The following is a 26072-nucleotide window of genomic DNA, read 5'->3' on the forward strand; positions in this document are numbered from 1 at the left end:
AGCCAGGGAGGTCCCCGTCCCGCGTCTGCAGCGGGCTGGCGGTCGGGCGAGCGGCGGCGGGACGAGCGGCGGCGGGACGGGGCGCGGGCACGCGCGGCGGGGGCGCGCGCCCGGCCAGGGCAGCCGCGGGGGAGGAGCGCCCGCCAGCCCGCCCGCCCGCGCGCCCAACGGACCAGGCTGGGGCCGTGAAGTAACTGTTGCAGCCCGCGGGAGCTGGGAGGCGGCTCCAGTCTCCAGTCCCGAGAGGTGCCCGACGGAAAAGGAGAAGCCCCTTGCGCCCCTCTGCACAGCCAGTATGTCGCGGACCCCGCCGCTCCTCCGCCCGCGCGGCGGGGACCCCGGGCCGCGGCGGCGGGCGCAGCCCTGACGCGCTACGGAGCCGGGGGGAGCCCTGAGCGCGGGGGCGGGGGGTGAGGGAGCCCGAGCCGTCCGAGCCCGGAGCGCTGAGTCCCGCGGCCACCCTCCCCCGATCTCGGCCATGAGGAGGGACGAGAGAGACGCCAAAGCCATGCGGTACCCGCAGCCGCCGGACGGGACCGGCTCGCCCCCCGAGAGTCTGCGGAACGGCTACGTGAAGAGCTGCGTGAGCCCCTTGCGGCAGGACCCTCCGCGCGGCTTCTTCTTCCACCTCTGTCGCTTCTGCAACGTGGAGCTGCTGCTGCCGCCGCCGGCCTCCCCCCAGCAGCCGCGGCGCGGCTCCCCCTGCTCCGGGGCGCGCCTCGCGCTGGGCGCCCTGGCCGCCTTTGTCCTCGCCCTGCTGCTGGGCTCGGGGCCCGAGAGCTGGGCTGCCGGGGGCGCCCGGCTGCGGACCCTGCTGAGCGTCTGCTCACTCAGTCTCAGCCCCCTCTTCAGCATCGCCTGTGCCTTCTTCTTCCTCACCTGCTTCCTGACCCGGACCAAGCGGGGCCCCGGCCCGGGCCGGAGCGGCGGCGGCTCCTGGTGGCTGCTGGCGCTGCCCGCCTGCTGTTACCTGGGGGACGTTTTGCTGTGGCCGTGGTGGTCTTGGCCTTCGGGGGACGGAGACGCGGAGGGCCCGGCCCCACACACGCCCCCGGCGGCGGCGGGCAGGTTGCTGTTGGTGCTGAGCTGCGTGGGCTTGCTGACACTCGCGCACCCGGTCCGGCTGCAGCACGGCGCCCTGGTGCTGCTGTTCTCCGGCTTCGTCTGGTGGGTCTCTGTCACCGGCCTCGGCGCGCTGCCGGCAGCCCTCGGGCCGCTGCTGTCCTGCCTGGTCGGGGGCGCTGGCTGCCTGCTAGCCCTGGGGCTGGATCACTTCTTTCAAATCAGGGAAGCCCCTCATCATCCTCGGTTGTCCAGTACCGCGGAAGAAAAAGTGCCTGTGATCAGACCCCGGAGGAGGTCCAGCTGCGTGTCCTTCGGGGAAACTTCGGCCAGTTACTATGGCAGTTCCAAAATGTTCCGCAGACCTTCGTTGCCTTGCATTTCCAGGGAACAGGTATGTTAGCAGCAAGCAAGGTTTGCTAAGGAAATGAGTGCGGTTTTATCGCTTCAGTTGAATTCGTGTGTTTGAAAGTATGTGAACTTTCAGGGTGAAAAAAGAAAGTTTTATTTTGGAAAGAATTCCTAAGATACAGGAAACTTAAAAAACGTTGAAAGTAGGACCTTTTATCTTTGAATAGGAATGAAGCAGCAGATTGATCATACTACACTTTTTAAAGAGTTTGTTTATGCAATAGATGAGTTCTCAGAAGAATGAAGTGAATTACTTGTGGTTTAATAGATTGGCTACTCCCACTTTGGCATACTCTGAGGTCCATCTTTTTGGTGCCGATTATCAGTTGCTGTTATTATGGTGCTATCTCCCTAAAGATAACACAGCTATTAGAATGAGTGAATGTACACATGTATGACTTGTAATCAGTGTGGTTTCATTATTCTTGATGTTCGAGAGGAAGCAGTGAACCTTGATGAGCTTTGGAACTGAGACTTGTTAGTTTAGATGAAAAGACTGTTGGAAATAATTTTTAAGACGTTTCCCCTCACCCCAAATTTCAGCAGTATAGGCTAATATAATCTTTTACAGACTAAACTCATCCTGTGTATTTGTTACATAATTAGGAGAATGTTGTAACACTTTAACCTTTAAACTTAGTAACGTGTGGAAAGACGCCAAAAGGATTTCCAATTTTTTCTGGATGTTTACATGTTTTTGTTTTTTAAAGGAATTGAAATTATCATCAGGGAATGAGGTACTGTCTTCATGTAGCCTAGAGAAATCTTACCAGTTCTATGTCACCAAGACACTCAGCAAGTATAACTACTATTCATTGAGCATTTACTAAATGCCAAATGCTTTACATATATTGTCTTAAATCCTCCTAACAACCCTGTGTGGTGGGTGACATTACCTCAATTTAGAGATGAGCGAATTTAGGCTTATAGATTACTCAACTTCACACATCTAATAAGTGGCAATGCTGGGATTTGAACCTAGACTTTTTTCAAGGTTGTGTTCTAAGCAACTAAGAGGATGAGTGGAGAGGTTTTACTTTGGAGAGTAGGAGTTTATGCCATTGGTTTTCAGACTTTTTGATTATTGATATGTTTTACACTGGGACCCGGTATATTTGAAACAAAAGACTCTAATTCTTACTACATCTGATGCTCTCCTCTGTTCAAAATAACCTACAAACTACATTGAATTTATGATGTGTTTAACACTGATATCTGGGAGTCCAATGAGACCACACTTTGCTTCTTGAAAAGTGTTTTCAGAGGCCGCTTTGTGGTCTGTAGTTACTTGGCCAAATGCTTGAAAAAATGTTCAAAAACTGGTGCACCTTTTGTTTTCTCAGTTTACTGCCAGTGATAATAGACAGTGTGTAGGAAAGTGTGTATCAGGAGAAAAATTGCTGTGAGAACATTAACTGTAGAGAGAAGTAATATCAACTGTTTCCATAGAATGGTATAGCATTTGACGGTTGACTAAATAGATTGCATTTTTTAACACCGGAAAACTGTTTTAGCATAGTCTCATCACATTTGTAGATAGCTTTTCTGAATTTAACAGCATTACAGTTTAACGTATTTTAATTGTAATCTGTTGGTGTAGTCAATTATGGTGGTTCTCTTGTAAATCGAAAATTCCTGGTCTTAATCCTAGTCTGGTGCTTTTCCCATCACAGCAACTTTTTTTCAACCTTTAACTAGGTGTGTGTTGTTATGCTAGGTAGCTTCATTTATTATTTGTTTTAGAGAAAAATATGATTTGTGCTTTTCAAAAGGGTGTATTATTGCAGAAAACTCTTATTCACATTCCACTATGAATAGGAACATTTTTGGGGTCTTACATATATGCTGATAGTTTAAGGGTTTATACATCGTTACAGAATATTCATTAAATACTATTTTGGCATTACTAGAAATTACTAGATATTTTTAATTTAGCAGAGCTTGTAATAATAAGAATTTTTACTTATGTTTGTTCCTGAAGTTTAACAATGGGTCTGGTGTTTTGTTTGCATGTAGATTATGTTAAAGAAATTAAGAGGAAACCAGTGCTTTTATGGAAGTAAAAGATCAACAGACTTTGTAATTTTCAGAGTGCTAAACTTTGTATATGACAAGTGTAAAGTCACTTTATTGTTTCAGAAACTGAAGGAAGATGGAAAGATTTTGAGTGGAATCTGATACAGGGGAAAATGCCCTGGATTGATAGGCATGGGATTGAGAGTCAGGTGTTGGCTCTACTGTGTGATCTTGGAAAAGTCAGTCAATCTTTCTGAGTCTCAGTATCCTGTCACATCAGGAATCCCATTAGATGAATTCTCTAATACCTTCTGATTCTAGAAGTCATTTCTTTTAGTTAGTTTATACTTTCTGTAAGATATAAAGAAAAGTATAAGTAAAACTCTAAGTAAAACATCACAAATTAGTAGTTCTTGAAGTTTTACTTAAATATTGAATGTTGATATTGCTAACTTATATTTTCCGAGGTGCAGTGATTGGAAAAGATGAACAAATATTCTGTATTTATTGAATAGAGAACTTTAAAATTATATGTGGATTCATTTTCGGATTGATAACAAAATTATTATACTTTCATTTCCTTAAGAATTTTATAAACTTTTTTGAAAAATAGTGGAAAACTCCTATCAATAGAAATTTTTTTAATTGTGTGAGAGTAGATTTAAAATAATTTTAAACTTTGGAGACGTTATGTTAAGTACTGTGTTGAAAATCAAGGCATATGTTTGTAAAATATTTGATTTTCATAAGTAGATTGATAGCATTTGGTGTAAATGCTATATATGTGTCAGTTCTTAACTAAGGTTTTTTTTGTTTGTTTTTAGCCAAACATTTAGAAATTTAAAGTTTAAATCTAGTTACTGCTGACTGTGTTCTGCCTTGGTGGGCTAATGGAAAGAAGCACTTATGTTTGTAGTATATTGCCAGGAGTCAGCTGAAACTAATAGGAAGTTAAAAAAGAAAACAAAAAAATCAGTTGTCTACATAGAAACTTTGACCAGATTTTAACAAACTACATTTCTATGCCATTTTAATTGTATATTCTATAATGAAGTTTTCAGCTTTTCAACCAGATCATTTTGTGTGTGATAGACTAGGTAAATACGAGGTTTTGAAAGTCATAAGTTAGTGTGTGAGATATTTTTCTATACCTAAAATGCTAAGTGCTTTCTAAATGGTTAGGTAAATATTTTTAAATTCTGTGGCCTTAAAGCCCACAAATATTATTTAAAGTGTTAATTTTACTTGAAAAAGCTATGCACATGTAGTATGAAGGCCTTTTAAAATAAGATTTTAAAGTTTAAGTGATTATTTACCCCCTTAAGGAATTTGCAAGGCATACCTTACTGAATTTAAGAATATTGTAATATTTGTGAAATTTATTTTATGGTTTCAGTGAGGAGCTTTTATTCTAATTTCATGTTAATGTTTTGTAGTAAAATATCAGCCTACATAATAATAATTTTATGCTCTGTTTTGTAAATATTGTATGTACTCTGTTATCAGAGTTATCGTTCAAAAACACAGATTTGATCAAATCACTTGCTCTGTTTTAAAAACCTCTTATGGTTTTTCATTGTGCACAAGATAAGGTGGACATGACCTTGAACCTTGCTTGCAAAGTCCTTTATAACCTGCTTTTAGCCTTGTTTGTTTGTTTGTTTTGTGTTTTAGAAAGCCATCTACAACTTAGGAAACAGCCTCTTCCTACATCCATCCTTGGTTCTAGCTGTTTGAGGACTGCTTATTGTTATTGACTTGTAGATATTTTTCTTTTGCTTTTACCTTCACACTGGTTCAAAACTCCTTTAAGGAACAAATAAAATTAAGAAGTTTTTAGACAGTACAGCAATACTCAAATTAATGCTTAAACCGAGAACAAAACTCTAATATAGCAGAGTTTGCCATATTTAAAAATACAAGTTGACAGAATATTTTCACGCTATCTCATGAAATAGTAACATTTCCATAGTTTTTGTTTTCCCACACTGAGTGGAAAGTAAATAGGACGGACCATAAATAAAACTGGAAACTGTATTTTCATCGTCCTCAGGTTTTTTCAGCCTCCTCAGTGTCATGCCTTTCTCTGATTCTTTTTCTTTTTCCTTTCAATTACCAAGTCATCCTGTTTCCCTAGCACATTCTCCTGCCTTCCTATACCCCAACCAAAGCATGAAGAATCTGTAGTTGCTGAAAGAGTTTATTGCAACCTAAATATATTTGTATAGATATAGAAGAGACTGAAGAGATTTCTAATTGACACCTGCTCATTTTATAGACAGGAAAGAAATTCAGCTCCAGAGAGATAAAAATCTTGATTCTAGGTTATGCTGTGAGATATTTGGCATACCAGGACTAGAACTAGCTCTGGACTCCTAATCCACCTACACTTTTTTTTTTTTTTTTTTTTTAACAGGACTTTATTGGGGAACAGTGTGTACTTCAGGACTTTTTTCCAAGTCAAGTTGTTGTCCTTTCAATCTTAGTTGTGGAGGGTGCCGTTCAGCTTCAAGTTGTTGTCCTTTCAGTCTTAGTTGTGGAGGGCGCAGCTCAGCTCCAGGTCCAGTTGCCGTTGCTAGTTGCAGGGGGCACAGCACACCATCCCTTGCGGGAGTCGAACCGGCAGCCTTGTGGTTGAGAGGATGTGCTCCAACCAACTGAGCCATCCGCGAGCTCAGTGGCAGCTCAGCTCAAGGTGCCGTGTTCAATTTTAGTTGCAGGGGGCGCTGCCCACCATCCCTTGTGGGAGTCTAATTGAACTGGCAACCTTGTGGTTGAGAGCCCCGCGCTCCAACCAACAACTGAGCCATCTGGGAGGCAGATCAGCTCAAGGTGCTGTGTTCAATCTTAGTTGCAGGGGGCAGAGCCCACCATCCCTTGTGCAACTCGAGGAATTGAACTGGCAACCTTGTGGTTGAGAGCCCACTGGCCCATGTGGGAATTGAACCTGCAGCCTTCGGAGTTAGGAGCACGGAGCTCTAACTGCTTGAGCCACCGGCCCGGCCCGGCCCGGCCCCCCCCCCCCACCTACACTTTTTGTAAAGAGCATAAGTACCTGCAGTCATGGTTATCCAAGGCTGTAGTCCATTTTGCCAATTATGTGATAAATGACATCCCTGGTTAAAGGAGTTTGGGAGTAGAGGTGGAAGGGAGGGGAGAGAGCTCGGAGGGACTCTGGAAATCATATGGTTCATAATGACCTTGAAGGTAATCGCAGTCCCTAATGTAGTTGTTTCAGGGTGCCTTGTCAGGATGCAGCTGGTTTCAAGCTCAAGTGCCTTTCAGAGACCAGGGACATAACATATTTATGTTATATGTTAAGGAAGGAGGGGAGGGTAAGAAGAATGGAAGTCAACCAACTATAGCCTACTTTGCCTAAGAACATTCAATTTAAGCAAAACAAACTGAATAACTGTGTTAACCGAGCATAACTTTAGGAGATCTGGGTTCTGTCTGTGGGTAGTTCCTGACAGTTTTTGACATTGAGTTGGTGTTCACCTTATTATTTAAAAGCTGATCCATATTTATTTAAGTGGTTATAAGAAGCCTGTTCTTAGAACTTGGGGCAGAGGAGTGTATTTCCCACTGTCCTTTTCTTTTACGACCTAGAACTTTACTTCATGTATTGATTTACCTAGCAGGTATCTCATTTTTATAGATTTTCTCTCCATCAGCTAGAGTACATTGTTTGGCTACTTCTTCCTTACATTTTATACAATGTGCATTCAGCATATTTTATTTATTTTTTTATTCTAGAATGAGAAGCTCTTTTTGATTATACTTGACACACAATATTATATTAGTTTTATGTATACAATATAGTGAGTTGACATTTATATACCTTACGAAGCAATCACTACGAGAAGTCTAGTAACCATCTGTCACTGTACAAAGTTATTGTGATATTATTGATGGTATTCCCTATGCTGTACATTACATACCCATGATTTGTTTATGTTATAACTATAAGTTTGCACCTCTTCATTCCCTTCACTTTTTTTGTCTGTTCCACCCACTGCCCAGAGCTCTGGAAACTATCAGTTTGTTCTTTGTGTCTGAATATGTTTGTTTTGTTTGTTCATTTATTTAGTTTAGATTCCACGTATAAGTGAAATGGTAAACAGTATTTGTCTTTCTCTGACTTATTTCACTTAGCACAATACCCTCTTTGTCTGTCCATGTTGTTGCAACTAGCAAGATTTCTTTCATTCATTCTTATGGCTGAATAATATTCCATTATATATATATACCACATCTTTATTAATTCATCTACTGATAGACCCCTAGGTTGCTTCCATATCACAGCTATTATAAATAATACTGCAGTGAACATAAGGGTGCATATATCTTTTCAAATTAGTTTTTTCATTTTCTTAGGCTACATCCCCAGAACTGAAATTGCTGAATTATATGGTAATTCTATTTTTAATTTTTTGAGGATCCTCCATACTATTTTTTGTAGTGGCTGTACCAATTTATAATCCCACCAACAGATCTGAAATAAATCTCTTGTAGGCTGCATATGTGTGGGTCTTGTTTTTTTTTAATCCATTCAGCCACCCTATGTCTTTTGAATGGAGCACTCAGTCCATTTACATTTAAAGTAATTATTGATACATATGTACTTATTGCCATTTTGTTTTCATACTGGCTTTACAAGTGGTTGGTTTACTACTTTTATATGTTTGCTTTTACTAGTGAGATTTTTGTCTTTTATATATTTTCTTAATTCTAGTTTTGGCCTTTTCTTCTGTGCTTAAAGAATTCCCTTGAACATTTCTTGTAATGCCAATTTAGTGGTGATGAACTCTTTTAGCTTTTGCATGTCTGGGAAACTGTTCTTCAGTTGTGTAGGATAACCTTGCCTGGTAGAGTATTCTTGGTTATAGGTGTTTTCCTTTTATCATATTGGATATATCACGCCACTCCCTTCTGGCCTGTAAAGTTTCTCCTGAAAACTCAGCTGATAAGTCTTAAGGGGGCTCCCTTGTATATAACTAGTTGGTTTCCTCTTGCTGCTTTTAAGATTCTCTCTTTATCTTTAACTTTTGACATTTTAAATATTCTGTCCCTTGATGTGGGTCTCTTTGGGTTCATCTTGTTTGGGACTCTCCTTGCTTCCTGGACTTGGATGTCTGTTTCCTTCTCTAGGTTAGAGAAGTTTTCAGCCATTTCTTCTTCAAGTGGGTTTTCTGTCTCTTTCTCCCTCTTTTCTCCTTCAGGGGCCCCTATGATGTGAATGTTAGGACGGTTGGTGGTGTCCCAGAGTTCCCTTATGCTATCCTCATTCTTTTTAATTCTTTTTTCATTTTGCTTTTCAAATTGGATGAATCCCACTATCCTGTCTTCCTGATCACTGATACATTCTTCTGCATCATATGATCTGCTGTTGATTCCCTCCATTGTATTTTTCATTTCAGTTATATACTTCAGTTCCGATTGGGTCTTTTTTACATTATTTATCTCTTTGTTGAAGTTTTCATTGAGTTGACCCACTGTTCTGCAAAGTCTGATGCTTTATGACTATTACTTTGAACTCTTTATCTAGTAGATAGCTTACCTCTTTTTCATTCAGTTATTCTTCTGGGATTTTGCCTTGTTTTTTTAGTTGGACATATTCTTTAGTCTCCTCATTTTGCCTGTTCGTTTCTATGTATTAGGTAGATCAGCTATGTCTCCTGGTCTTGAAAAAGTGGTCTTATGTAGAAGGTGCCCTGTGGGGCCCTGTGGTGCGATCCCCCCTAGTCACCACAACCAGGTGCTGCAGAGGTGTTCCCTGTGTGGACTAGTGTAGCCTCCCATTGTAGCCGCAACTGCTGTGGATGCGCTCCCCGGTGCAGCTGGTGGGTAGTTTTGACTGCAGCTGCTGCTGGTATGCTGGTGTGCAGGATGGGCCTCCAGTGTAGCTGTCTGCGAGGTCCAACTTCAACTGTTGCACACACACTGCTGTGTGCTTGTGCTGACTGAAGCTGCCCACCAGGTATGGTGAGGCAGGGGCCACTTTGAGGGAATATCAGTGTGGCGGAGGCCACCCACTGGATGTGGCAGGACAGGAGCCAATTTGGAGGGGTGTCAGTCTGGGTGGGTCCTCAGGGAGTGCCACCATGGGGTGAACAGTGTTAGCAAGGTTAATGAAGAGTGTCAGAAATGGCGCCTGCCACTGTCAGACCAGATAGGTGGAAGGAGAGTAAAGAAAGGAAAAAAATATGGCACCCACCAGCACCTCGGTTCCTGGAGAAAGTTTGAACAGATCTCTGCTCCCCCAGCACACACGCTAAAATTAGTCAATGTATCACCTTCACGTATAACCCAACAGTTCAAACTGCTGCCTCTGCACTGGGACTCAGAGCGTGACCTTGGCTCTTCTAGACGTAAGCCCAGCTGGTTTTCAAAGCCAGATGTTACGGGGCTCCTTCCCACTGCAGCTCCCCCAGACTGGGACTCAGACCTGTTGCTTTTCAGAGGGGGGACCTCTGAGGTTGTGATATCCCTGTTGCTGTGGGTAACCACACGGAAGGAGAGGGTTAGGGTGGGTCCTAACTTGATTGAGTCACTGCCCCTTCTACCCATCTCAGTGTGGTTTTCTTTACATCCTTAGTTGTAGAAAATCTTTTCTGTGGGTCTTCAGGTTGTTCTCTGAAATAGCTGTTCTATATGTAGTTGTAGTTTTGTTGTCAGTGAGAGGAGGTGAGGATATTCCTACTCTGCCACCTTGAATCCAAAGTCAGGAGCCTTGCTCTTGAATGCCAGTGTAGCTTGTCTGTGAAATGTTGTTTCTTGTGGTTGGTGTACAGTCCCTGCGACAAACGTGTGTCCTCATTCAGCGTATTTTGAATTTATTTAGTTAGCATTTAAATTTTACATAAGAAATACTGCACATAAAAGAATGTACACATGTGTATTTTTATATGCTTTAAGGAAGAAAATAAGGGGGAAAAATCATGTACCCACCACTCATTTCCTGTAGCCTTTTATTTAGTTATTTTTTTTATTTTTGTATCCTCTCTCTCTGCTCAGAGGCAATATTATATCTATCTTGTTTTTGTTCATTTCTTTGTCTTCTTCTTCTTCTTCTTCTTCTTCTTCTTCTTCTTCTTCTTCTTCTTCTTCTTCTTCTTCTTCTTCTTCTTCTTCTTCTTTTGCTATTCAGTCCTGTGCTTGGCTTTATAATTATAACCCCCGTGAATGTATTCCCAAATAATCTAAATAATATGTTATTAATATTGCCTGCTTTTGAACTTTAATAGAATCATGGTGTGTGAATTCTTCTGTTAATCTTTTTTTCTTGACATTTTCTGAGATCCATGTTGATGTGGATACTGTAGTTCAATTTTTTTTCAAAGCTGTGTAATATTTCGTTATATGACCATAGTAACATTTATGTATCTATTCTACTGTTCACGGACCCTTGACTGGTATGCTATTAGGTACAATGCTGCTATGAAAATTCTTGTAAATGTCTCCTGGTGCATGTGTGTATCTAGAAGTAGAATTGTTGAGTTGCAATGTATGCCCGTATTCAACTTTACTAATTTGTGAATATTACCTAATATGGCAAAGGGGACTTTGCAGATGAGATTAATTTAAGGACCTTGAGATGGGGAAATTATTGAGAATTATCTTAGTGGACCTAGAGTAATCACAGTGGAAGAGGGAGCTAGAAGAGATCAGAGATGGAGATGTGACAACAGAAGTAGGGTTGGAGTAATACGGTATGAGAAAGACTCACTGAATCTATTTTTGGCTTTGACAATGGAAGAAGAAGGCGAGGAACCAAGGCTAGCAGCCAGAAAAGGCAAAGAAATGGATTTTTTCCTACAGCCCCAGAAAGTAATAAAGCCAGCACTTTCAGAAAGTGACAAATGAGCTTTAGTCCTGAAAGAAAGTTTCCTACTGATATAAAACAAATAAAAAAATGAATTAAAAAATTTCACTGCTATGACCTTAAAAAGAAAATTTCAAAGTTATCCTGATATAATCTCCACCTTACTTTAACTATGCATGGAGGTAAATACTTTTTTTCAACTAAGAGGCTGGAAAGTCACGGAAAACATACTGAGCCAAATCAGGCACAAACTATTCACCTTCAGTACCAATCAATACCAACAACCACAAAAAGATGCTTAAATTCTCTACCAGAAATGTCAATATCAGTGGTAAAAATATCGGCAATAAAGAATGTAACCCAGGATTAGAAAAGAGGGATTATTATAAGATGAAATAATTACCAAGTGCTCACTATGTGCTAGTCTCAACAACCCTATACAGTAAGTACTGGGCTCCTGTTTTGCAGCTGGGAACTAAGGCAGAAAGGTGAATTAATACACCCCCAAATCCCTTAGCTAGTACACAGAAAATACCACAATATGCTAAGTGCCATTTCCGATATATATCAAGCCCCTAAGAACTCTCCCAATTAAAACAACTGAATGATAGCTTTAAACATTTTAGAACAGCTTTTGAAAGGAATCATTCAGTAAGAAAATCTTAGATACCAAAAAAGAAATGAAAATAGTTTAGGGGAGGGAAATTTTTCCTTTTTTTCCTTCTAGGCTCTTTGGCTGGTCCAATAATTAAATCGACAAAAGACAGATTAACAGGAGAAAAATAAATTTAATTTTGTATGTACGGGAACCCCATAAATATATGAAACTCAAAGAAGTGACCAAAGCAGGAATATTCTACACCTGTGAGACAATAAATTTGTGAAGAACTGACAAGACGAAAGGGTTTGGGCTTGGGTTAGCAACTTGGTGAAGAAGTAACAGTTTATTTATATAGCCTTCTTGGTTCTAAATTCCCTGTCACTGGTGATAGGATGCCTTCTACCTTCCTGGTACAGGGAAGGGTGTTGGTCACATGGGAGATTTATCTGCTATCAGGGAGTGGGGCTACAAAGGGGAGTCAGAGTGTCTTTGCTTCGGCTGTTTCTCACATACCTTTAATTCAAAATAATCAGTATGCCAAAGTGGTATATTTTGGGGTGGCATATTCTCTCCTTTGGTAGGAATCCTGAGAGGTAAGCAACTAAAACAAGCTTTCCCTTGAAGAGTTTCTGACCATCCTTAGAGACCTTGAATATTTGCTTCTGTTAGGTATGACTGGGCTCAAGAGATAAAACCTAGGGTCTGTCTGAAGTCAGGAATCTAATAGGAAACATCTGCATGAAGCTCAGGCCCCAAAGTGCTCCTCCCCCAGTGTAAGTGTAAATGACAAGTAAATATGGCCATAGAGATGAGATACCTATCTTGACCTTGGCACAAGGGACTTTAGGGAGGGGTCAAATAAATATCTCCTGGGAATATGTAACGACAAGAGGGCCGTCACATCGTTTTTGTTTTTGTTTTTTTCATTGTAGTCAAATATACATAACAAAATTTACCATTTCAACCAGTTTTAAGTATACAGTTTAGTGGTGTTAAATACATTCACGTTGTTGTGTAATCATCAGTACCATCCATCACTAGAACTTTTTTCTCTTCCTAAACTGAAACTCCATACCCATTAAAGAATAACTCTCCATTCTCTCTCCCCTCAACCCCTGACAACCGTTATTCTACCTTTTCTTTGTATTAATTTGACTATAGGTAGCTCATATAAGTGGAATCATACAGTATTCATCTCTTTGAGACTGATTTATTTCACTTTGCATAATCATGGTTGGAATTTTGACAGGGATTGTATTGAATCCGTAAGCGTTTGAGTAGTATTGACATCTTAACAATAGATAAGTCCTAACAATCTATTAACGTGGGATGTCTTTCTATTTATTTGTGTTTCTTTCAGCTATGTTTTGTAGTTTTCAGTATACAAGTGTTTCAGCTCTTTGGTTAAATTTATTCCTAAGTAATCTTTTTGATGCTATTGTAAATAGAATTGTTTCTTAATCTAATTTTTGAGTTGTTCATTGTTAGTGGATAGAAATGTAACTGATTTATATGTGTTGATTTTGTGTCCTGTAGCTTTACTGAATTTGTTTATTCTAACAGTGTTTTTGGAATCATTAGGGTCCTCATTTAGTTAAAAATTTTACTAAGACTTTTTTTTAAAGAGCAGTTTGAAGTTCAATGCAAAATTGATGGGATGATACAGTGATTTCCCCCTTTGCTCCCACCCTGACATAGCCTCTTCCATTATCAACATCTCCCACAAGAATGTTTCATTTGTTACAATTGGTGAACCAACATCGATACATGATAATCACCCAAAGTCCATAATTTACATTATGTTTCACTGTTGGCATTATACGCTGTATGGGTGTAGACAAATGTATAGTTACATGTTTCCATTATTATGGGAAATACATACAAAGTATTTTCACTGCCCTAAATATCTCCTGTCTACATTTTCGTCCCTTCCACCATCCCCACCCCTGGCCACCACTAATCTTTTTACTTTTGCCATAGTTCTGCCTTTTCCAGAATGTTATACGTATGATTGGAATCATAGAGTATACTCATTTAATTTTTTTAAACTAAATTAATACCACATATGTGGACTGAGAAACATTAAAAATGTAAAGTGGTCCCAAGTGACTGTTAGATGTAAGTTCAAATTCTACAATGCTTCAAATAATTTCCACAGATAAAATTCAGGACAGTTGAGCATGCATAGTAAAAAATGCACAAAACATGCAAGGAAACCAGGTAGTATGAGTAAGAACCTGCAGAAAAACTGTGCAGTGAAAACAAAAACCGCACATATACACACACACAGAGTCTTTAGAGTTTGGAACTATTGTACACCAGATATAGAAAAAATATTTCATATACTTAAAGAAATAAAATAGAAGCTTGGGAAAATAAAAGAACAGTAGAACAATCATACAGATTTGAAAACTAGAGCTTTTAAAGATGAAAAAAATAACTACATATGAAAAACCTGACACACACATTAAATAGCAGCTGACAGGCAGAATTGGGAACCAGTAGATAGAGCCAAAGGAATTGTTCATAATGTTTGGCAGAGAAAAAAGAGATGAAAATTAAGAAAGAGAAAAACTTGGAGAATAAGAAGAGATTTACCATGGATTTAATTGAAGTTCCAAAAGAAGAAAGTGAGATCAAGAACAGGCAATATTTGAGAAGATAATGGCTGTCAAATAGAATTTATAGAACTGGTTAAAAAAAAAAATACCAGCTGATAATCCAGAAAGCCCAGTGAATCCAAGCAGAATAAAGAAATCTACCTCCAGACACAGCATTGCAAAATTCAGAACACGTACTACAGAGAGAAGGAGACAGAGATATACTAAAAGAAGTCAAAGAGCAAAGAGAAATTACCTACCAAAAAAAAAAAAAAAAGAATGACATTATACTGAAAATTGACTTACTAATAGCAGCAGTGGGTTCCAGAAAGCAGTAGAATGTCATCTTTCATGTGCTGAGGGAAAATAACTGTCAAACTAGAAATCAATGCCCAGAAAAACTATCTTTTTAGAAAGAGAACAAATTAAAACCATTGCAGATCAGCAAAAATTGAGTTTTTACCACCAAAAGTACATATACTTCAGGTAGAAGGAAGAACTGAAATCAAGAAGGAATAATAATAAATATATAGGTCAAATTAAACAACCAGGGTGTTATAAGACATTACTTAACAGTGCCTACTTTGTGAGGGGAGAACAAGCTAGAACTAAAACACTAGAAAACAATAGCATTTATGTTGGAAGGAAAAATTTAGAATATTGATACTATGAGGTTAGTGGGAGAGCAGGAGAGGTAGAATAATTTCATATGAAGGGAGAGAGGTATGAAGGTATTTTAAGTCTGGGTTTCTGAAAGGTTAGTGGTGTCATTAGCAAAATAGGGAATATGGGGAAAGGAACTGCTTTGGGAGAAATGACAATGAGCTTGTCTTTCCTGATTAATGCATTTTCTCATGGGTGTGCTTGTTGTCTCTAAATGGGACGTAAGCTTTCGAGAACAAGGATCAAACATTTCTATTTTGTATTTCTGATAGTATTTTTGGAGTTCACAATAGATACCTATTATTGTATTTACTCTTATTGTCATTTCTTGTAATAGTCCCACATTAACCTTGTGTGAAGGAGAGAAGTATAGGTGGAGATGAGGCTTAGTTTCCTATTATCTTTGGTATTGTCGTTAACAATGGTGAAGCCAGATTGCTTGAGTTTAAATGTCATTTCTGCCACAGGGTATTGGGCAACTTCTCTGTACCTCAGTTCCCCAGGTGTAAATGGGGTCACAACTGATATGAGATGATGTTGTGAGGATTAAACGAGTTAATTACCCTTAAAATTCTTCAAACAGTGTCTGGTCCCTGGCAAGCTCTCCAGAGTGTTATTGGTGTTATTAATAGTTAAAATTGTCAAAAAAAAAAAAAAAAAAAAGTTAAAATTTTCATCCTCAAATTACTTGTTAGTATATACCAAATTACTCTAAAATCAATGGCAAGGTAATTGAAATTTAGATCTTTCTTAAATAGCATTGAAAATAAAGTTCATTTCCAAAAAGAAAAGAAAAAAAGAAATTTACGTCTTTCAAACAATTCCTTTTTATTGTCCTGATACTGCTCTTGCAACTTGTATTAAATAAAAAAAGCCTTGCAGGAGGGATAATTATATGGGGGAAATTCTTTCAGCAGTAGTCAGTCTTAGGACAACAAAGAAAGGCTACAAGTGATGATTTGAAAAGTGAGTAAAAGGGGTTATTGGGATGTCTGTTCTATTGAAGTTTCAGAGTTAAAGGTTAAGAACCTTTGATCTGTTAGACAAGAGTTTGTCAGCTACTGCAACAATAACTTACTGTCCCTTAAACTTTTGGTTCCAGTTTGTCACTTTGGAATTGAACGTACATTAGAACGTCAAACAAATGCCCTTAACCATGATTCTTGTTTCTTAGTTCACTATGTGCTAAGCATGTTGACAGCTGTGCAGCTCTACCCCAGGGATGGTCAGTGGGAGACAAAAAATAAGGGAATGGAAGGAAGAGAAACAGGGTGTAAAAAAGGGACTCTTCCAACCCTCTTTCTCACTCCAGGCTGCGTCAGGCACCACGCTTTATTGCTGCTTCATTTAAGCCTTGTTCCACTTTTTAGATAAAGTTCCCTGCAGAGCTTCCACTACTTAAAAGGTAATGGTTTAAAGCAGACAAAAATAATGGATATGAATTTTTATAAATATATGGGGAAATGTTTTTCTTTAGGGGAAAAATAGCTACATGCACGTTAGTAAACACCAGTATTTATCCTTATGTGAGTCATTGTATTGTTTGCTTTTATTGTAAAAGTAAGCACTACATAGAATGAGCTTTAATATCTGAAAATTCATTCCATCAGCAAACATTGGTAAGGTGTTCTACTAGGAGCTATGCGGGCTGTGAAGGAGACTCATGTAAAGATACTATGCCCAGGAATTTAAGATAAAAGTGAAGATTTTATTTTAAATAAAAAAAAAGACATTGTAATATTGGAGTGTCTAAGTGGGGAGTGAGGGGAGTCAATACATAACATCCGATATTCCCTGCCCAGATTCTGAACAAACTGAAAAAGTATGACAGACGAGCGCTCAGAATACCATCTTTATTCCTAACAAAGCTTATATTGGGAGACACGGCTTATCGATGCAGGCAGTTTTGCTTTCTAATACTGAATGCCAGAGTTAAATAGATGAACACAGTCATAGGCAGGATAGGGCCAGGAATATTCTCCCTATTTGTGGGGCGAGCCTATCCATGGAGGAGCAGGTAGGCCCCGAGGAGCAAAAAGCAATGGGTAGGATTATGTTTATGTAATCCCTTAGTCTAAGTTTACCAATCATGTAAGTCACTGTATTCCCCTTCTAGGAGGAAACTAGTGAGGGGATACAGAGGCCAGAAGTGTTTCCTGCAAGTTCCTCCTCACAGAAACCGTAGGATTGAGGAAAAGGCATTGCCTTTCAACATGAATCGGAAAAACCCATTGGCAACACCAACACCTTGTGCACACCAAGAATTTTAAAGTTTGCGTATGTGCCCTCGTTTTTGCAACTGTAGTTTTTTACATAGTTTCATGAAGTATACATGATTTAAAAACTGAGGCTAGATTCTTCCTTTCTTCATTTCTTTTTCTCTCTTGACGAAATTGACCCAGTTCTTTCTCAGTGTGCATCCAGTATTGCTCTTAACACTCAATTGTATTTCTGTTGACAGGTCTTTCTTACCTCGTTATTTTGTGTTCTTTAAATGTAGGGAACAGTTAGCGTCTTCATTTATGTATCCCACGCGCTTGGCATATACCAAATAGTTCATTGAGTTGAATTATTGCATTAAAAACTATTCTCTTTGTCCGTTAACATGGTGTTTTTTTCCCCCTAGTTGGTACATAATCCTCCTAATTCCATCACTGAAAATAATTTGAGGACGAGGAGGCCTAAAGAATAAGTTCTTGAAATCACAGAACCCAGCAGTAATCTTCTTCAGCAGGGGAAACTTGCTTTACATGAATGCCTGAGTTTATAGGTGAAGCTTGGAAGAATATTTAAAGTTGGGAGTATAAAGACTAACACAGGACAGACTAATACATGGGTACAAGTTGCTTCTTTAAGAAAAAGGAGTCATACAGTGATGATTTGAGATGAAATCATAGTGATTCAGTAGTGTCATAAATAACTTTGACACTACTTTTTCAGATATAGCTTATAAAAAAAATGCTTAAGATTTGGTTAAAAATTTCTAGGTGTTTGGATGGTTCTGTGTTACCAGAAACACTTTCAGTGCTTAGATGCACTGAAAACAAACAAACAAACAAACAAACAAAAACTTAGGAGAACTTCTCATTCTTAATACAAATCTTTTAATTTTTATACTTCACCAAGGAGGGAGATGGTAGTAAATTATTAGTCATAATTATTAAGCAAATTCTCAAAATGTGATTATTTTAAATTAAGTACTTTTTCTCCAGGTAACTGAGGTCTAGCTTTTTACAAATAATATATTTTTAATTTAAATATGTTTTTGCTCTGTTTCTTGTATGTTTATCCCTGTTTCTACTTATTGAACGGATGTTGATGAAAATATTTTATTGTTTCCCTGATAAGTAAGGGTTGTCATTTTTAACACTGTTTGTTACACTGTGACATGATACAATGATGCCCTAAGTGGCTTATAGTCTCCAGGCCATATACTAAGTGATCTCAGACTTCTATGTATCTTGAATTTTCACTTGCTCTCTAATAGTCATTTTGCTTGCTTTTTGCTATTCGTTGTTATTTCTTACTATTGTCAATCTTTAACAGACCGCCTCTCCTTTTCCCAGTTTGTTAGTGATTATCAACAGTGGGTCAGGAAACTAGTTAACCAAAGGAACTGGAATGAATTGCTTTCATAATTCATAAAAATAAAAATAAGGATGAAAAAGCCTGAAAGTACTTTTCGTGGATAAAGTGGATGGACTTCATAACATTTATTTTGACAGTGAAGAGACCACTTTTGCTTGTTTTGATAAAAAAAAACACCTCTGGATAAATGAGGTGTTAGCCATATTGACTCAATATGGGCAGCTAAATATAGATTTATTTTTCCTTTCTTTTTTTGTAAGGTGTACTGACTATACTGTAATGTTTGGTATACAGCGCAACAAATTTTTACATATGCACCCTCCTATAATTACCACTCAGATCAAAGTACAGAACTTTTCCTGTACCCTGGTTGGCTCCTTCCCATTCTCTCCCAGGTGATAGCTCACATCCAGAAATGTCCACAATTCTCACCTTTATCCCAATAGATTAGTTTTGCCTGTTTTTGAATCTTTATGGTAACTGAAATTTAAGTTTTATATTCTTTTCTTGTATCATGAAGTATTATTATTTTTTTGATTTTTTTATGTTATTTTATTTTTTCCACTTATTTTTGAAACATCCATTTAGTGCCACTATGGGCTTGCTATCACGAAACTTGGAGCTTAATACAGAAAAAAAAAAAAAGTGCCGTGAAGGAGGTATAAACAAAATCCAGAGAAGGCTTAGGGAAAGAGTGGTCTTGTTCAGAGGGCCCTGCTGAAAATAGATGATATATTCAAACAGGTAAACTTGGGAGCGTTTAATGAAGGGTGATTTATAAAAGAGTGGGAAAGGTTAAGGGAAACCAAAATGGGATGATGAAGTATCAGGTGAGCAAAAACGGGTAGCCATGACAACCCCTGGACATACATGGCAGAGATAGGGAGTTATTGTCCAGACTCAGAGGGCAGCTGTATAGAGGTCCATATGAGCCCATTTGACAGAAGCTCCGGCCTCTGGTAGAAGACATTGCTAACTAGAGGTGACGTTGTGTAAGAGCTGGGGGAGTAAATACCCCAGGCTCACTCTCATCCTGTCTTTCAGTCTTCTGCCAATGTTGTCCATTGGCTGAATCCACCCAGAAGACAGAACAAAGGAAATTATTGATGCAGTCTATTCAGGACAGCCTCCTGGAGACACAGAACAGACTGGAGAAGAATGGAGAGTGGATCAGGAGGGGCAAATGAAGTATACTCAGCACAGTTTGCTTTTTAAGGACACAGAAGATACTAATCTCCTCAGAAGGGAAGGAATGGCTGTCTAGGAGGAGAAAATCATGCAAGCCAGAGGGAAAGGAGTATGGAAATAGTGTGCTCAGAAAATGGAAATTATCTCAGTTTGGAGTATATGATGAACAGAGAGGGACAATAGGCCTTAAAACCAAAATGACAGGTTAATATTTGCAGAGAAATGCTCATCTTTACACTGCGTATCCTCTTATTTATTGTTGTCTTGCAGTATATCAAGGTTTTTATAAATGTGTGAGAATCAATATTGCCTTCATCATTAAAGTAGAAGATACTGGGTTAAGTTCTGTGCCTTAACATGGCTATTTGAGTGATTTGCACATGCTGACATAGTACAAATTATAGACAGAGCAGGAATCATTTAGAGAGTGAGGCTTACAGTTAAGAGTGTCGGCTCCGGAGTTGGACTGTCTGTGTTTGAATTATGGCTCCAGAATTCACTTTTCAGCTTGATGACTTAGGCAGATTACCTAATCCAGGCCTCAGTTTTTTCTTTTGTAAAATAGGCACAGTCATAATAACTATCATAATTGTTGGGAGGAGTAAATGAGTGTATTCATATAAAGTACTTAGCCCAGATCTCAGCAGGCACTGTCAATAATGTTACCTTTTTTTTAAAAAAATTACATTTAGGAGGATATAGCTATCATCAAATATCTGACAGCCTGCCACATGAATAGGGATTAAACTTCCTATTTTTATGAGAACTTGTGGGGTCAGAACTCAGGCTAAAGTGTGTAAATAACAGACAGGTTTTGGATTAATAAGAGAAAGTCTTTTGATCATTTAAAGTGGCTCGCATCAGAATTGGTTAGCTCGTGAGGAAATGTTATGCATGCCAAGGGAAGTGTTCAAGAAAAGAATGGGATGTTTAAAAGTATATTCATGCATCAGATTAATAAAAACTCGATAAAATCTTCAGGATACCTTCCAACTATAACTTTAATCTCCAAGTCTGTGAAAATGGAAGCTCTGCATAAAAGCGGGTGATTTCCTTTTCCCTTCTGTGTTTGTTCCTCTTGACAAGGTCAGTCCCCCCACCCCCATTCATCCAGCTTAAATGTCATCTTTCTTTATTTAACAATATTTATTGAGCACATGCAAATGTGCCAGGTTTCGTTCTAGGTCCTATGATTAGTACTGTGAACCAGACACAAAATTCTTGCTCTAATGGAGCTTTAGAAAAAAAATTCCAGAACGGGTAAATAGAATACAAAAGCACTGCAATAACTTCAGATAATTCTCAGTCCTATGATACATGAAGAAGGTAAAACCGTATGGGATGAAGGGATACTGGCACCTGGGTGGTGGACGTGGTGCTTCCGGTGCGGTGGTCAGGGAAAGCCTCTGAAGAGGGATGTTTGCAGTGACACAAGACTGTTGTGAAGGTGGTGTAAGACCTGGGGAAAGGACATGCCAGGTAGAAGGAGCAGCAAAGACGGAGCCCTGTGGTGGGAAGAGCTTGGTATGTTGAAGGTGAGAGAAAGCTGGGTGGCCGAAGAATGGTAGGGGGAGGTGAGGCAAGTACGGATCACGCTGTCGTCCAAGTGAGAGATAGCAGTGGCTTGGAGTATCTGAGGGGACTTTGTTTCCCCACCTTTCCATCCCTCATTGATCCCCTGGGTAGAATGTTTTTTAAAACAAATATTTATAGTGTTTTACATACACTACTATGAAGTGTCTGTATGTTGTATTTCAGTTGGGTAGGCGATTGCCTTCCTCATTAGATTGAGTTCCGTCAGCATAGGGGCAACGTCTTATCCTCCTTCTGCATTCTTGACCGTTAGTGCCGGAGGGAGTCCTGTTATTAATGCAGCACTTAATAAGTGCCGATTAAGTGAATCCAGGAAAGCTCCTTCTATCTGAACTCTGGGCTTTTGGTAGCTATTATAAATGGCACAGGAAAATTAGGTAACTATAACAATATAAACTAGCTTTGACATGATATAAAAAACATACATCCCCCTACGCAGAGAATCAGTCCAGGCTGTGTGTAGTTAAGGAACACCTAATTACTAAGAAGAGAAAGTCTTCAACTTTTCGTTAGAGGAGACACAAATCAGAAAGATGTAAGGGAAATAAAACCACGGACTAAAGTTTTGTTGCTCCGTTAATTAGGATAATACCAAGTGGATGTCACAAAGATCCCCCAGTGGCTCAAATAAGTTCATTTCTCACATAACAACAGGTCACACATTCTGCCTGGGGGTCATTCGTGAGCCCTGATTCCTTCCTTCATGTTGCTCTGCCATCTCCTAGGATTTGTGTGAATGAGGTTAGGAGATTGTCACAACCACATTCCAGTTGCTGGGAAGGAGGAAAGAGAGAGTCCAGAGCAAGAATTTCCTTTTAAACAAGTGAGGTGAAATTTGAAAACATCTCACTTTTGATCACATTCCACTGGTATGAACTTACTCATGTGGCCTCACCTAGTTGCAGGAGAGGCTCAGAAATGTAGTTTCTAGCTGCATGGCTCTAGCAAAAACTGCTAATTTTGATTATCAGCTAGCAGTCTACTGTATACGAGTAGTTGCTGTTATTTGAACTATTTAAAGTGAATTTAAGAATCCTTATTTTGTTATCATCAAGGGGTAAAAAAATAATTTTTGTGCCTTATATTGTGAGCTGAGCTAATGGTATAGTAACTACCATTTAATTTTAATTGCTCTAAGTGTCAAAACTAGAATGTGCAGGATATTTTTCAGATTGATAACTTTTTATACTATATTAGAGCTGCTCAAAACACACTTTATTTTGATGACTTGGAATTCTGATCTTGTTTCTGTTAATACTTTCCGTTACTTCAAAGCCTTTAGACCTCATTTCTAGAATATTAAAAGCTTCAAAATTACTACTTGATACAGGTGTATTTGTGTTAATATAGCAGAATAGAGCATATTATAACAAGAGTGCCAGGTATCCCAGATATATGCTAATCCAAATAGTCTGGAAGTAAGTTATTTGCTTCTCACTCTTTTTACTTTTGTTTATCTATTTACTCCATCTGTTCTCTGCTCATAATGCTTTAGTTTTGTTCTTACCAGACCATGTTAGGAAAACTGGAGATGGGTGGGGAACAGACTTTTATTTAAATACATACCGTGTTTCCCCGAAAATAAGACCTAGACGGACAATCAGCTCTACTGCGTCTTTTGGAGCAAAAATTAATATAAGACCCAGTCTATAATTTAATAGACTTTTACTATAATATAAGACTGGATCTTATATAATATAATATAATGTAATGTAATATAATATATATAATGTAATATAATACTGGGTCTTATATTAATTTTTGCTCCAAAAAACACAATACAGCTGATTGTCCAGCTCGGTCTTATTTTCGGGAAACACGGTAGCTGTAATCATAACTACAAAAAGGATTATAGTTTTCCTTATGCTATTTTTATGTTAGTTAATCCATATTTATTTTACATAACACGGTTGAATCCATTTGGCATTCTTGAACACTGTCTTCTGTAATATTAAAGAGCAATATACAAAAATGCCAAGCTATTTTTGGGGGGGTTAATTTACAAAGTTAATGTGTTTCAAATGAGTTGAGGATACTCAGTTGAAGTGATTATTTTAAGTGTCAGAAATAAGATTTGTTTTAGGCAAATGAGAAATAGTCTCTAATCGCCTAATTTGTAAATTTTTGGTCAATTAATACACAGACTACTTAATCATTTGGTTATCTTTATTGTACTTTTAACTATGCATGTTCAAGTCTCTGTGCCTTTTCTTAAATTATTCCTTTAAATATAGAATGTTTTTCAGCTTACTGAAATCCTTTTCAGACTTCAGGACCTAGCTCAGATGCCTGGTACTTTAGGAACTGCACCTCTGGCCCCAATGTTAGTTACTAATTACTCTAAGCTTTTTGCCTCCATTGGGGGAAAATTGTACTTCTAATAGCACCTATAGTTAGGGAAGAGAAATCTTGATCCTGATTTGAACTGGGATGGGAGCCTATTTAATATTCTAAGAGAAGTTTTTATTTATATTTTTATTAAAAACTGCAGTTATAATATGTTCAAATGAAAGAGTATGAGTTTGGAAAATTGTTACTTTACTGTAGACAATGCAGGATTACTAGTCTTTTTTATTCTTACAAAGAAAAATCTCTTGCCCAACAAAGGGCCTGTAGAAACAGTGGAGCTATTGTACAAATGGCAGAGATGAAGGAATATTCTTCTTCATTAGGTGTAACTGAAGTTCAGAATCGGAGTTCTGGTTGAAAAGCTGCTATAGAACCTTTACACAGGCCCTAAGTCTCTGTTTCTGTTTCCAGGATTGTCTCCTTAAGAGAGGGAGCCGCTTTTTTTTTTTTCCCCTGTTGGATGATAAATTATCACCTATTTCTCCATTTCTTAAGAGCAGTCATAATCTTTGGGATTGTTCTGTTATTATTTAAAATAAAAATTTTTTTTATTGGGGAATATTAGGGAACAGTGTGTTTTTCCAGGACCCATCAGCTTCAAGTCATGGTCCTTCAATCTAGTTGTGGAGAGCGCAGCTCAGCTCCAAGTCCAGTCACCGTTTTCAATCTTAGTTGCAAGGGGCGCAGCCCACTATCCCATGCGGGAATTGAACTGGCAACCTTGTTGAGAGCTCACACTCTAACCAATTGAGCCATCTAGCCGCCCCTCTGGCAGCTCAGCAGCAGCTCGTCTTCAATCTAGTTGTGGAGGGCGCAGATCACTGACCCATGTGGGAATTGAACTGGCAACCCTGTTGTTCAGAGCTTGTGCTCTAACCAACTGAGCCATCAGGCAGGCTGCCCCTGTTCTGTTATAATCTTAATTGAAGATTTTTTTCTTTCTTTTTATTTGCTTATTTTTTTAATATTCAGAATTTTAAAAATTGTGGTATAATTTATATACAATAAAATGCATGGACTTAAGTATTAGTTTCTGTGAGTTTTTTTTTTTTTTAAAGATTTTATTGGGGAGGGGGAACAGGACTTTATTGGGGTACAATGTGTACTTCCAGGACATTTTTTCCAAGTCAAGTTGTCCTTTCAATCTTAGTTGTGGAGGGTGCCGTTCCGCTTCAAGTTGTTGTCCTTTCAGTCTTAGTTGTGGAGGGCGCAGCTCAGCTCCAGGTCCAGTTGCCGTTGCTAGTTGCAGAGGGCACAGCCCACCATCCCTTCCGGGAGTTGAACCGGCAACCTTGTGGTTGAAAGCCCACTGGCCCATGTGGGAATCAAACCGACAGCTTTCGGAGTTAGTAGCACGGAGCTCCAACCACCTGAGTCACCGGGCTGGCCCCAAGTTTCTGTGAGTTTTGATGGTTGTATATGCCTATGTAATTAGGAACTAAAACAAGAGACAGGACATTCCCTTCACCCTACAAAATTACCTTGAGACCCATTCCATTCAGTTCCTGCCAGCCCCTCAGCGGCAGCCACTTACTGATTTCTATTACCATAGATTTGTTTTCTCTGTTCTTTAACTTCATCTAAATGGAATCACACAGTATGCTGTCTTTCGTATTGAGATTGTTTCATGCCACGTTTTACAGTTTATCCGTGTTGTATATATCAGTTTTATGAATATATTCAATGAATATGTTCACTGAATGAATATGTTTAATGAATATATCACAATTTACTTACTCTGTCACAATTTCTTTATGTGTTCTCATGTTGGTGAATATTTGCATTGTTTCCAGATTTTGGGCTTATAAATTAGGCTGCTCTGAGCATTATTGTACAAGTCATTTTTGTGGAGACATGTTTTCATTTCTCTTGGATAAATAAATACTTAAGAGTAGAAGTGCTAAGTCATGGAGTAGATGTGTATTTCTTGGTAAGAAACTGACATACAATTTTTCAAAGTGGTTGTACCAACTTACTCTCCCATCAGCAATGAATGAGGGTTCTAGTTGCTACACATCCTTACCAACCTTTGTATTGTCAGTCTTTTTTATTTTAGCCATACAGTAGCTGATGATATTGAATGTCTTTTTATTGGCCATTTATATAACTTTTTTTAATGAAGTGTTGGTTCAAGTCTTTTACGAATGAAAACATGGATTGTTGATTTTTAAATTAT

At 38.9% G+C, this 26072-nt stretch overlaps 1 protein-coding gene across 1 annotated transcript in view; it reads left to right on the top strand.

Moving 5' to 3' along the window:
• The first annotated feature begins 331 nt into the window (after positions 1 to 331).
• PDE3B (phosphodiesterase 3B) overlaps positions 332 to 26072 on the top strand; it is a 138344-nt gene continuing 112603 nt past the window's right edge. Inside the window, exon 1 of the mRNA XM_019754484.3 lies at positions 332 to 1456. Coding sequence (XP_019610043.3) covers positions 479 to 1456 — 978 coding nt within the window. The 5' untranslated portion in view covers positions 332 to 478. The remainder of the gene's footprint in view (positions 1457 to 26072) is intronic.

Source organism: Rhinolophus sinicus, chromosome 14, assembly GCF_057876585.1.
Source record: "Rhinolophus sinicus isolate RSI-liver-muscle chromosome 14, RSI-T2T, whole genome shotgun sequence".
NCBI lineage: Eukaryota > Metazoa > Chordata > Mammalia > Chiroptera > Rhinolophidae > Rhinolophus > Rhinolophus sinicus.